Source organism: Macaca thibetana, chromosome 12, assembly GCF_024542745.1.
Source record: "Macaca thibetana thibetana isolate TM-01 chromosome 12, ASM2454274v1, whole genome shotgun sequence".
NCBI lineage: Eukaryota > Metazoa > Chordata > Mammalia > Primates > Cercopithecidae > Macaca > Macaca thibetana.
The window spans coordinates 72,491,739-72,505,843 of record NC_065589.1 but is presented as its reverse complement, the minus strand read 5'-3'; the positions used below and the strand labels follow the sequence as shown (position 1 = coordinate 72,505,843).

Sequence of the window (14,105 nt, the reverse complement as noted above, 5' to 3'; positions counted from 1 at the left end):
CTAACCCTTCCCACTTTCCTATTCCTGCCAACATGATTAGCATTACCCCATGTTGATTTCATTTTTATGCCTTCCTCTCTCTTCTTTCCTATAGCCAATGTTTGCTTCCCATCCTTTGTGTGCCCCCCTCTCATGTCTTCCCCTGGACTCCCATCCACGTCTAATTTGATTTCGTGTAGAAGCCCTTTCCAGTCTCCTTGGCTTCCAGGCTCCTACCTTCCCCATCTACCCTGGATATCGCAGCTAGTTTAGTCTTTCTAAAGCCACCTTCTCATTAGGTTGCTGTTATCTTCGGGATGAATACAGGGCATCTCCTTCTGACGTCAAAGGCCCTCTATTCTGTACCCTATTCCTCTTGAATCTTCAGTGTTTTTCACAACCTTTGTTCCTCACTTAGATTGTGAGGTGCTTGGGGCAATGAAGCCTTAGTCTTTACGTGCTTTTAGCGCTTAACAGTTTCTCACACCTAGTAGACTTTCAACCACAATAGCAAAGATTGTGTGTTAAAGGAGGAATAAAAAGTTTCAAGCCTTTTCCCCAGAGGGAAAATTGATTTGTGGCAGAGATTCACCTTTATGAGTTGAAATTGTAACCCTCAGTGGCTTTCTTTTATATATAACATTGTCACAAGTTGCCCAGATGAGTTTAAACCAGGGTCATCTGCCTTCCATGGGATACCTTTATGGTTCTAAAACTAACTGGCAGGGCCTCTGGTGTCATCAATGTCCATGCTAGGAGTTCTTAGAAACAGCAGGAGAACATACGACCTTAGAGCACAGGCTGACACTAAAGACAACGCTACACAGCTAAGCAAGGATGTGACAAATGCCCATCGTATCGGTGATCTTTCTCCACCCTTGTTAATATCAAGGCCTTATTCTGAAAGCCCTTGTTCTGAGTCACTCATGGCTCAAGGAACAAGTTTTTGTTTGAAAGAGAGAATAATTCACATTGTAACTCTCCAACATAAAAATCCACACAGATAAATTTGAAGATAATCTACGGTGCAAATACTTCTGGAGGCCCAAAGGAGTGGAGCTGTGCTTTGGCATTCAGCATTATGCTGGAAAGGTGAGAGCAGTGTGATAGTTATTAGACCTGAATTTGACAAAGGGTAAGTGTCTGTATTACCCTGTCTGTGCTGCTCATGAAATTGCTTACAGATTTCTTTCCCCTTTTAATTCTTCCTGAATACCTAATCATAATTCTTAAAGTTTCTCAGTGGTGCCACTCACAGAAAGTTGCCCCTGGCATAGAAGCAATTTCTTACTGGGGTGGCCCACAGAGTTGCCATCTGCTTCTCACCTGAGGTTTGGCCTAGAACTGACAGCTCTCCAGAGAGAAAACATATTACAGCTTTTTGCGGTGTTTAGTGGTAAATGTTCACATTCTAAAGTCATTTGGAGACATGTAGGTAATGGAGGAAGGTTAATATCACAGTGGGACTCAATTTTTAGTACTTTAATCATATGTCTAAGGGCCCCAAAATGCCCAGATGAAAAGAAAAAAATCCACGTTATTATCCAGATGTTAAGCTTTTACAACTTAACTGAAATTTCCACTTTTCATACATTATGCCTCAGTCTGAATTTCAAGTTCCTGAAGCAGATTAGTGACTGATTCAGGAAATTCCCTATCTTATAACCACAAGCTCCTTGCTTATGTTACTCCCAAAGGAGCCATTTGAATTATGACTGATTCGTTCCTCTGGGGTCTGATGAGCTGTAGGTCCAGAAAATTGGTAGGAGTTCAATAAAAGGCATTTTTGATTATTTTATTGATTTAAGATGTATTGAAATTGTCTTTCATATTCATATCATGCTGTTGTAACTGATTTTCCTGACTGGATGTTGGGAAATTCTAGTACAAGGGAAGGGGATTGTTTTTCTCTCCAAATAGTACTTTATGGTGTCTATTTTGGATCTTTGTTAGAAATTGCAATTCCGTTTTTGACCTACCTCAGCATATTAATGTCCTCCTCAGAGTTTGAAGTACTGGCATCTACCCTGATTCCCCTCCTCATTCCTCTTTTTTGCCTCCCATTCCTGTCCTTCTCTTCTCACCTCTCTCTGTCCTTTTATACCTATGTCCTACCCACCCCTCTTCTTGACTCGTTCTTTTCCTTTCTTGATTTTAGGGGAAAAACTTTTTATTTTCCCCCTGGTCTCTGTGTCCTTTGCTGCATCCATTTGCCATTCAAAGCTTATTTGTACAGAAGGAATTCTCTGAGGGTGGTCCTTACAATTTATATGAACTGGATCCCCTCTTTTCTGAAAACCAAGAACTACTCAGCATCCTTGAGTGATCACTGAGATCGCATGACGACCTACGGAGGCAGTGAGAGTGCTTAAAGTAGTTGTGAGCATAGAGGCAAACTGCCTGAGTTTTGATACCTACCTACCACCTGTGAAATGTGTGACCAGGAGCACATTCCTCAACCTCTTCCTAAGTCTCTGCCTGTCTACCAGTAAAATGGAGATAATAACAGTGTTTAGCTCATAAGATGGATGCTTTGCACATGGCATCTAATATATTTTAATAATTATTCTGATGTGATTTATCTTCAAAAAGCAACTAGACAGGCCAGTGCGGTGGCTCACGCCTGTAATCCCAGCACTTTAGGAGGCCGAGGCAGGTGGATCATGAGGTCAGGAGGTCAAGACCATCCTGGCTAACACAGTGAAACCCCATCTCTGCTAAAAATACAAAAAATTAGCTGGGCGTGGTGGCACATACCTGTGGTCCCAGCTACTCAGGAGGCTGAGGCAGGAGAATCGCTTGAACCTGGGAGGCAGAGGTTGAAGTAAGCCAAGATCATGCCACTGCACTCCAGCCTGGGCGACAGAGCAAGACTCCATCTCAAAAAAAAAAAAAAAAAAAAAAAAAAAACTAGACAATAAGTTAAGATAAACTGGTCTGTCAAAAATCCTAATTTTTCCCTTTATCTGGTGCTGTGCATATAAAAGCGTGGCTATGTCAAGATTAGTTCTATATAGAGGTCAATTAATGACTGGCTAAACAATTTGCCAGAGTCACCAATGATGGACAGCTGACTTGGCTAATTTGCCGTTTGCTATTCATGTTACAGGTATTATATGATGCTTCTGGGGTTCTTGAGAAGAATAGAGACACTCTCCCTGCTGATGTGGTTGTGGTCCTGAGGACGTCAGAAAACAAGCTTCTTCAGCAGCTCTTCTCAATCCCTCTGACCAAAACAGGTACCTGAGAACCCTCTGATAGCCCTTCTCCCGAAGCTTTTGCAAGACCAGGTGGAATTTTTCAGTTAGTGTCTGAATACTGCTAGGGCTGCACCACTAACGTTGAATTTCTTTAAGCAGAAGTAAGGGTCTAAATTCAAGAAAAGGAAAGTGATTGTTTCTTTTGTAATTTAATTATGCAGCATCAGTGTGTACACAGACATGTGTGCACGCACACATAAACATACATACACTATCCATAACATGAACTCTTAGACTTTCTCGTCCTTCTTTTCATTCTTCCCTTTATAAAGCCATACGATATCATTAATTCATGCTAAGCACTCTAGGATAGTCTCAGTTTACCAAGACTTATCAGGAAGATTATTTCTATTTGTGTGTGATTCCAAGTGAAAAAAGGAGTATGCTGAATCAGAGGTCAGGGGATCCTCAAAGATCACCTTGGTCCAATTTTTACCCAGTTATGACCCCACCCCACCTCTCTCCTAACCAACTTGAAACAGGTCCATCACTGGCCTATGTATGTGGCCTTCGCCTACTTACAGTTACCTTCTCTTTAGTTGCTGTAGTCCTCATGCCAAAAAAGCAGGAAACTAGGGCCAAAGAACAGAACTTCCAGGTCTTAACTGTTTTTCCAAATGGATTCTAATTGAGTCAGCCTTTTAGAATGTACCTGGGATTCTGCTGCTTTTAGCTGGGTGGCCAACTCAGCCTTCTCACAGCTCTACTCTCAAAGGCTTTGTGTTTTTAGGCTAGGTCTGGAAATAGCAGTGGGCATGCTTTTAAGAAAAAAAGGAAGAGAAACCTCTTTATCACTGTTCATTGTTCACTATTTCCTCTTCTTTTCTTCCCACATCCCTCTTAACTGGTTGCCAGATCTGATTTTTAGCAACTTGCAGAGGAATGAAAAGCCTGGCTAAGAAAAAAAAAAAAAAAAAAAAAAAAAAAAAAGCCACACTCTACAGCCTTTGCTTCATCTTAACTTGGAAGGAAAGTTGAAATCCGGCTGTTTCTTCAGACATGCTCCTGTAAACAGAACTAGTAGCAGTGCCCATCGGAAGCCTGCCCTACAGCTTCCATTCCATGCCTTCCTTGGGGCAGCCAGGATTTAATTCAGTATGGACTCCCGGGAGCTCGGGGCAGGTGTGGAAAGGGCTGGCTGGCGTTTCCTTACCAGAGACCCAGGGATGTAGATTCCTCATCAGGCGACTTCAGCACAGAGGTGAAGAGACAACCGTTATTGATAGGGGACATGCTCTCTGGGAGAAAAATCTATCCAAATAACTCTTCAGCTGGCATTTACATCCTCCCACAAATATTAATAACGGCTTGTCAAATCTGTTCACAACTTTGGAATTTCCGATTTTTCAACCTTTGGCAAAATAAAAACCATTTAACAGCCTGGACCACTAGGTGGCGCTATGGAGAAAGTAAGGCCCTGCAGCCAGTCTCTTCTCCCTTGATTCACCCAATTGTGGGAGGAACAGGAACAAAGAGATAACCTCCGCTGCTGCTGCTTTTTCACTCCCTCCGGAAGAGCTTTCCTCTTGTCTTGTAACTGTTAATGAATCTTGTTTTGAAACTACACTCCACACCACTTGATAGAAACGGAAGTGAAGAATAAGACTAGAAACAAACGTGATGCCCCAATAGGCTTCCCAGTATTCCTGAGGTATATATATGCGTAGTAATTTCCTTTGAGATCCTAAGCTTGAGTATAGCTTAGGATTCTCCACATTTTGAGTATAACTAAGAAGCCACAAACATCAACACTTATAAGCATGATTCTGTTGTCTTTTCCCGGAATTATTTATGTAGGAATGAATTCAATCAACAAACATTTATAGAACAGCTTCTAGTAATAAGGTCCTTTTTAGGCAGTGAGGGAAATACAGCAGTGAAGGTAATATGGCTTTGCCATACACCAACTAGAATTTTGTTTTACCTTCATTTTCTATATAGAATTTTCTGTACAGAATTGGGCGCTAATGTATCTCTTTATGACAATAGTTGCCCTCAAACCTCAATTCTAACATGATTGTGCATCCTGTGTTGAATGTCAGAATATTACTTTTCTAATTTTTAAAACACTCATAATCTATATTTTTGGGGGCTATTATGTTACAGCCTTTGAAGATGGGAAACCTCACAGGACAGAAATAAGTTATGCTGTTCGTTGCCAATGCTTGTTTCAGGCATGTCCCTCTCATGAAGGGGAAGGTGCCTACATATCTTGACATTCCCACTAGAAGCAAGATCCCACACCATCCTGGCACTTTGGAAGAGAATATACTAATATTTTCAATGCATAAGAAACCATTTTCTTGTCATTTTTATTTTTCCTTGCTTTTTTTTTTTTTTTTTTTTTTTTTTTGAGACGGAGTCTCGCTCTGTCGCCCAGGCTGGAGTGCAGTGGCCGGGTCTCAGCTCACTGCAAGCTCCGCCTCCCGGGTTCACGCCATTCTCCTGCCTCAGCCTCCGGAGTAGCTGGGACTACAGGCGCCCGCCACCTCGCCCGGCTAGTTTTTTTGTATTTTTAGTAGAGACGGGGTTTCACCATGTTAGCCAGGATGGTCTCGATCTCCTGACCTTGTGATCCGCCCGTCTCGGCCTCCCAAAGTGCTGGGATTACAGGCTTGAGCCACCGCGCCCGGCTATTTTTCCTTGCTTTAATTGTTTTATTGAAATTAAATGCAACACTAGTTCAGTAAGCATAGATATTATGGGCAATTACTTCACAAACTCCTTTTGAGGAATGAACTACAGGGAGGAAGGAAAAAGATCAAAGTTGAGGCCAGACACGGTGGCTCACGCCTGTAATCCCAGCACTTTGGGAGGCTGAGGCAGGTGGATCACAAGGTCAGGAGTTCGAGACCATCCTGGCCAACATAGTGAAACCCCATCTCTACTAAAAATACAAAAAATTAGCTGGGTGTGGTGGCGGGCACCTGTAATCCCAGCTACTAGGGAGGCTGAGGCAGGAGAATCGCTTGAACCTGGGAGGCAGAGGTTGTGGTGAGCTGAGATCATGCCATTGCACTCCAGCCTGGGCAATGGTACAAGACTCCTCTCAAAAAAAAAAAAAAAAAGATCAAAGTTGGCAAGCCTTGGAGGCAATTAGCCCAAAATGTAAAAAGAGGTCCAGTGCTGGACTCCTCAATTTTGAAAGAGGAAAGTACGTTTGTTGGGAAGACTCCTAAGAGATGTTGGCAGTGGTCTGGTTCCTGATCTTAGTGGTGGTTGCATTATATTTATTGTGTGGATGCTTGCATTATATTTATTATGCTGTACATTTATGTTTTTCATACTTTGTGTGCATTCTGTGTCACAGTAATGTTGGTTTTTTTTTCTCCAAAAGATAGAGAAGACCCCTTAAAATGCAAAGAAAAAAAACTTGACGTAGTAGCACATGGCTAGAGTCCCAGCTACTCAGGAGGCTGAGGCAGGAGGATCACTTGAGCCCAGGAGTGCAAGGCCGGTCTGGGCAACACAGTGACACCCCATCTCTGAAAAAAAAAATTAAAATTAAACTTGTTTAAATGCAAAGAAAAACTTTAATTTCTTTATCAAAGGATTCCTGACAGTTAAGTTGAGGTTTTCTGGTAGCTAGATTGCCACTGTCCTTTGCTTTCAACAGAGCCCCAGGATCACTTTCCTATTCCTTCAAGTTGCCTCCTCTCTGGGCTGCTGGGCAGGTAACAGTCCTTCATTAGTATATATCAAAAACAGTGTAGTCACGCATAGTTTAATGATGGGGATGCATTCTGAGAAATGCATTGTTAGTTGATTTCATCGTTGTACAATCATAGAGTTCTTACACAAACCTAAATGATATAGCCTATGATACACCTAGGCTATATGTTGTAGTCTACTGTTTTGGGGCTGTAAACCTGTACAGTATGTTACTGTACTGAATGTTGTAGTTAATTGGAAGACAATGCCAAGTATTTGTGTATCTAAACATATCTAAATATAGAAAAAGTAGAGTACAACTATGGTATAATAATGTTATGGGACCACCAGTTTGTATGCAGTCCATTGTTGACCAAAATGTACATGGCACATGACACTACTGGGGCTTGATTTAATTTCTTGTCAAGGTTGAGAGGATCAACCTATGTGTTTATATGTGCAATCGTAATATAAAATCATAGACAGTAATCCAGTTGGCATTTTCTTGTTTCCAGCTCCCATTTTCCAGAGTGCTGAAGAGATTAAAAACCATGAGGAGTAGAATAATGAGGCCCAAGGTCACCAGGAGACAGGGCTTCTCCCAGGTTTCTGCAGCCCCCTTCTGCTGACACCCGGTTGCATCTGGTTGTGGAGGTGCCTGTGCCTGAGAGGCACATTCTCACTGCAAGGTTCTCAGTGACTTTCTGGTAAAGGGAGGCAGCCACAGTCAATATGAATTCTCTCTGTTCTCTTCTCATGCTTCTGCAACCAGCCTTCTGCCTGCAGATGGGCCACTTCAGACATGATGACATGTTCTTTGTAATACTTCCTATTGATAGGAAATCCTCTGAAGATTTTAGGTGTGAAAATTTGAAGTAGCAGCAACACTGCTTTCTAATCCTTCAGCTGGAACTTTTCACACTGAATAATCTAAATAGAAAAACATTAAAAGGAAGGATGTTATAACAGGGTTTCAAGGCATATTTTCCTGTTTGGGGAATGTTCCACTTGCTACTAGTAAACTGAGAGAAAAGCTTAAAAGGCTCAGGGGAAGAAAGAAAGAGGATTTCAAAAAGAACTTGAAAATTCATTTTTGTCTTTGAATCATGAATTCTGACTTCCAAATAGTAGTTTGGGGTGTTAAAGAAGATGTGAACTTGGGAGAAACTAGGAAAAATAAGAATAGCACCAGAGGGAACATTCTCTGAACCTCAAAGTTTGATTTTTGCTTCAGAACTAGAACTGGGTTTTACGCTCATTGCCTTCTTCTGTCTGAAAACTCAGGTCTCTTCCGTGGAATTTGATTTGCAGTGAAAATCAACAATAAAGTATCTCTTTCTTTACTTCTATTTGCTCCTCTTTTTCTGGATGGGGGGGACAAGATGAGCCCCCCCATTGTCATATCTTTAAAGCACTATAGCACCTTCACTGCTGAAATCCTTGCTGTCAATTTTCTGAGTCCTGATTCTGTAATGCCCAAAATGAATTAAGCTCTTAAGAGAGCACCTTTTGGTATCCATCTCTCAGTTTCCATTTTCCACTTATGGCTGTTGCTCTATCCTGACAGTTTAGCAAAAGGGTCTGGCAGATGAGCTGAATCTAAGTGATGAAATTTCAAGGCCACAGACATGGATAGTGCTGGCTTTTCCTGAAATGGAGGCTCTGATGAGCCAGTTCCATCAGGGAGCCCTGGGGAGTGATTCCTCCTTACAAAGAGACCCACCTCTTTCTATTTAATTTGGGAGTGTATCTCAGTCAATCAATAATTATGTATTTGGAATCTATCTAGATATGGTGCTGTGCATAGATTATTTCTAGAAGTAACACAACAAAGTCCCAGCTAGAATGGCCAGAGATCAATAGTGCCAAATCCCAAAATGTATAAAAGATGAACAAAAAATCTAAATTCTGAACAGGCATGTAAATCCATAAGTGAAGCAATATAACAACTATATCCATACAAATAAAAATAGAAGGGAAAAGTCAGGGAAATGTCATGGGTCAACATGAAGAAAGACTTCTTTTAACTAAGAAAGGCTTATTGGACTGGTGTTTGTTGTTTGTTTGTTTGTTTGTTTTTAATAGGAGACTAGAGAAAATTGGACAGTCTGGGAGTAATGAGGCATTCTAAGCCAGGGCCTACAGCCCTGGAAAGGAGAGGGAGGTGGAAGTTAGATGATTAAATGAATAGGACGAGGAGGAAAGAACTCTTTGGGCAGAGGGAGGTTGTGTGGAGGAAGAAATGATGGCAGGCTGCTGAGCAGAGGATGGCTCATGATGCTGATCTGAACTGCTGTGAGTGGATGGGCTGGGCTCTTGAAGAGAGTTTTAGGGCAAGAAAGGAAAACTTGAACAAGGGTGTTAAAGACTGACCAGTGAAAGCCAGGGTGCACCAAGGTATTGTGTGTATAGCTGTGTATGAATAGATGCTCAATTAATACTTTTACATTCTAGATTTAGATTTAGGGTCCAGTTTGAGTAAATTTTTGTATGAAATGTATGGTTAAGGTGTTTTGGTTTTTTTCTCCATAACTATGTCTAGTTGTTCCAAAACCATTTGTTGAAATAACTGTCCTTTCTCCATTGAATTGCTTTTGCACTGTTGTCAAAAAGCAATTGGTTATTATTTATGTTGGTCTGTTTCATTGATCAAACTATCTGCCTCTTCACCAATACCACACTATTGCAGATTCATAGTAAGTCTTTTTCTTTTCTTTTTTTTTTTTTTTTTTTTTTAGGCGGAGTCTCGCTCTGTCACCCAGGCTGGAGTGCAGTGGCCGGATCTCAGCTCACTGCAAGCTCCGCCTCCCGGGTTCACGCCATTCTCCTGCCTCAGCCTCCCGAGTAGCTGGGACTACAGGCGCCTGCCACCTCGCCCGGCTAAGTTTTTGTATTTTTAGTAGAGACGGGGTTTCACTGTGTTACCCAGGATGGTCTCGATCTCCTGACCTCGTGATCCGCCCGTCTCGGCCTCCCAAAGTGCTGGGATTACAGGCTTGAGCCACCGCGCCCGGCCTTTTTTTTTTTTTTTTTGAGATGGATTTTCACTCTTGTCTCCCAGGCCGGAGTGCAATGGTGTGATCTCAGCTCACTGAAACATCCATCTCCCAGGTTCAGGCGATTCTCCTGCCTCAGCCTCTTGAGTAGCTGGAATTACAGGCCCCCGCCACCATGCCTGACTAATTTTTTGTATTTTTAGTAAAGATGGGATTTCACTGTGTTGGCCAGGCTGGTCTCAAACTCCTGATCTCGTGATCCACCCGCCTCGGCCTCCCAGAGTGTAGGGATTACAGGCATGAGCCACCACACCCAACTATAGTAAGTCTTTTTTTTGAGATGGAGTTTCACTCTTGTTGCCCAGGCTGGAGTGCGGTGGCACAATCTTGGCTTACTGCAACCTCCGCCTCCCAGGTTCAAGCAATTCTCCTGCCTCAGCCTCCCGAGTAGCTGGAATTACAGCCATGCGCCACCACACCTGGCTTTTTTGTATTTTTAGTAGAGACAGGATTTCTCCATGTTGGTCAGGCTGGTCTTGAACTCCCGACCTCAGGTGATCTGCCCGCCTCAGCCTCCCAAAGTGCTAGGATTACAGGCTTGAGCCACCATACCTGGCCCAACTATAGTAAGTCTTAAAATCAGGTAGTATGATTCCTTCAACTTTATTCTTTTTCAAAATGGTTTTGGCTATTCTAGCTCTTTTGTCTTTCCATATAAATTTTGAATGCAGCTTGTCTGTATCTATAAAAAGTCCTGCTGGGATTTTGCATTGAATTGCACTGAATCTACAGACAAATTTAGGAAGAATTGGCAACCTTGCTGTGTTGAATATTCCATTCCATGAACATGGTATATCTATTTATTTGGATCTTCTTTGATTTATTTAATCAATATTTTGCTGTTTTCAGCATACAGATCCTGTACATGTTTTGTTAGATGCAAAACAAAGTATTTCAGTTTATAGAACTAGTATAAATTGTTTGTTTATTTTGATTTTAGTTATTCATTGCTAATATGTAGAAATACAGATGATTTTTGTGTACTGACTTTGTCACTCACAACCTTGCTAAACTCATTAGTCCTAGAAGTCTTTTTGTTTTTGTTTTTGTAGATTCCTTGGGATTTTCTGTATAGACAATCATGTTGTCTGTGAATGAGAACTCTTTTGTTTCTTCCTTTCCAATCTTAATGCTTTTTATTTCTTTTTCTTGCCTTATTATACTGGTGACTTCCAGTATGATATTGGATAAAAGTGTTGAGAGGAGACATATTGCTTTGTTCCTGATCCTGAGGAGAAGACCTTCTGTCTTTAACCATTAAGTATGATGTTAGCTGTGGGTTTTATGTAGGTGCCTTTGCACTTACTGTTCCCTGTATCTGGAACATTTTTTTTTTTTTCCTAAGACATACCCATGGCTAACTTCTCTTTATTCAGATCTTTTTTCTAAACCTACCTTTTCTGGCTATCCTATCTAAAATTTCAACCTATTCAACATTTTATATCTGCATTCCTGTTTTATTTTTCTTCTTAACATTTGTTATTACCTTACATATTATATACATTTTACTTACGTATCGTGTTTATTGTCTGTCTTCCTTCACTATAATGTAAGCCCCAAGAGGGTAGGGAATTTTTATCTCAGTTGTCCATTACTGTGTCCTCAAAGCCTTAAAATACATCTGGCATATAGTAGGCATTCAATATATTTTTGCTCAATAAGTGAATAGATAGATGAGCCAAATCTACACATCCACTTGCATTGTTCCTGTTTGCTCTATCTTCCCTGTATGTATTTTTTTTCACAAAGATACCACATGATCAATGTATCTATCTTCCTTCTGGTCTAAGGGCTTCTGAATCATCCCTGCTCTTCTTACAGATAAGATGCTCCCTACTTGTACGCAGCATCCCTGCCTCTCTTACCTCCACAAAGATTTTGATCCTGTAGGTATTTCTCATTTCTTCTGCATATCTGTTTATTCCTCTTAATGTGATTGTTCTTATCAACATAGTCTCTTTCATCTTTTCAGTCATTTCTTATGGGTTGAATTGTGTTCCCTCCAAAAAAAGATACATTGGCCAGGTGTGGTGACTCACGCCTGTAATCCCAGCACTTTGGGAGGCCGAGGCAGGTGGCTTACAAGGTCAGGAGATTGAGACCGTCCTGGCTAACACAGTGAAACCCCCTCTCTACTAAAAATACAAAAAAATTAGCCAGGAGTGGTTGCAGGTGCCTGTAGTCCCAGCTACTTGGGAGGCTGAGGCAGGAGAATGGCCGGAACCCGGGAGGCGGAGCTTGCAGTGAGCCAAGATTGCACCACGGCACTCCAGCCTGTGTGATAGAGTGAGACTCCATCTAAAAATACATTGAAATTCTTAGCCCCAGTACCTCAGAATGTGACCTTATTCGGAATTAGGGTATTTACAGAGATAGTCAACTTAAAATGATGTCCTTAGGGTGAGCCCCTAATCCAAGATGAATGATGTTCTTATAAAAAGGGGAAATCTGAACACAGAGACACACACAAGGAGAACACCCTGTGAAGCTGAAAGCAGAGTTCATGGTGACGCAGCTACAGCATCACTCACCTGAACCTGCTAACTGAACTCTGCTTCTCCACTTGCCTCATTTGGCCCAATAGCCATCTTAAAAGATACAAACAAGCCAGATGTAGTGGCTCACACCTTTAATCCCAGCACTTTGGGAGGCCGAGGCAGGTGGATCACTTGAGGTCAGGAGTTCGAGACCAGCCTGGCCAACGTGGTGAAACCCTGTCTCTACTAAAAATACAAAAAACTTAGCCAGGCATGGTGGTGCATGCCTGCAATCCCAGCTACTTGGGAGGCTGAGGTAGGAGAATCACTTGAACCCAGGAGGCGGAAGTTGCAGCTAGATCATATTATTCCTCTGTTTAAAGTTTCCACTGGATCCTCATTACACCTAGAATAAAATCCAAACTCCTTTTTTTTTTTTTTTTAACCTACAAACTCCTATGAGATCTGTCCCTGCCTGTATCTCTGTCCTCACTTCTTTGAAGTCTTTCATTTATTCTGTTTTCATTTTGTTCCTTAAGTATTCCAAGCCTTTTCCTGACTCTGCTCCAGCTGCTCACTCTGCCTGGAACAATCTTTCCCCAGATCTTTTTTTTTTTTTTTTGAGACAGAGTCTCACTCTGTTGCCCAGGCTGGAGAGTGCGGTGGCATGATCTCGGCTCACTGTAACCTCCGCCTTCCGGGTTCATACCATTCTCCTGCCTCAGCCTCCCGAGTAGCTGGGTCTACAGATGTGTGCCACCACACCTAGCTAATTTTTTTTTTTTGTATTTTTAGTAGAGACGGGGTTTCACGGCGTTAGCCAGGATGGTCTTGATCTCCTGACCTCGTGATCTGCCTGCCTTGGCCTCCCAAAGTGCTGGGATTACAAGCTTTCCCCAGATGTTTATGGGTCCATCTCTTTCTTGTGGGCCAGAATTTAAGCTCAGATGTCACCTCCAAAGAGAGGTCTTCTCTGTCTACCCAATGGAAAGTAGCCCCTCTCTTCCCCACTCATTCTATCACATCATCTGTTTAACTGTATCCTTCAAGAGCCAACATACGTCTATCTCTATTCCTGCCTCTACTCCATGCTAGCTGGTAAACAGCTTGAAGATAGAGCCCTTATTGGTCCTGTTTACTACTGTATGTCTGTGACCCAGAGCAGCGCCCAGTGCATAGAAAGTTTCAATAAATATTTGTTAAATAACTCAGTTAACTACTGCAAGATAGAAACTAAAGTTGAAGTCCAAGTCTGGACTGCCAATCTAAGGCTCTGTATTAGTATACTAGGGCTACCACCTCAAAGCACCACAAACAACAGAAATGTATTGTCCTCATTCTGGAGGCTACAAGTTCCAGATTCAGGTGAAGGCAGGGCTGGTTCTTTCTGAAGGCTCTGAGGGAGCGTTTGTTCCAGGTCTCTCTCCCAGCTTCCAGTGGTTTTCTGGCAATCTTTGGTGTTCCTTGTTTCTGCACCAACCCTCTGTCTGCCTTCACCTTCACAAGGCGTTCTCCCTCCACATCTGTGTTTAAGTTTCCCCGTTTTATAAGGACATCAGTCATAATGGATTAGGGATCCACCCTACTCCAGTATGACCTCATCTAAACTTATTAAATCTGCAAAGGCCCTATATCCAAATAAGGTCACATTCTGAGGTACTTAAGGATTAGGACTCCAACAT

General features: G+C 42.0%; 1 protein-coding gene across 1 annotated transcript in view; it reads left to right on the top strand.

Annotated features, from left to right (window-relative positions):
* Positions 1-14,105, top strand: part of MYO3B (myosin IIIB) — a 498,102-nt gene that overhangs the window by 240,044 nt on the left and 243,953 nt on the right. The window contains exons 21-22 of the mRNA XM_050751472.1: positions 983-1,071; positions 3,089-3,218. Of these exons, the coding sequence (XP_050607429.1) occupies positions 983-1,071; positions 3,089-3,218 (219 nt within the window). The remainder of the gene's footprint in view (positions 1-982; positions 1,072-3,088; positions 3,219-14,105) is intronic.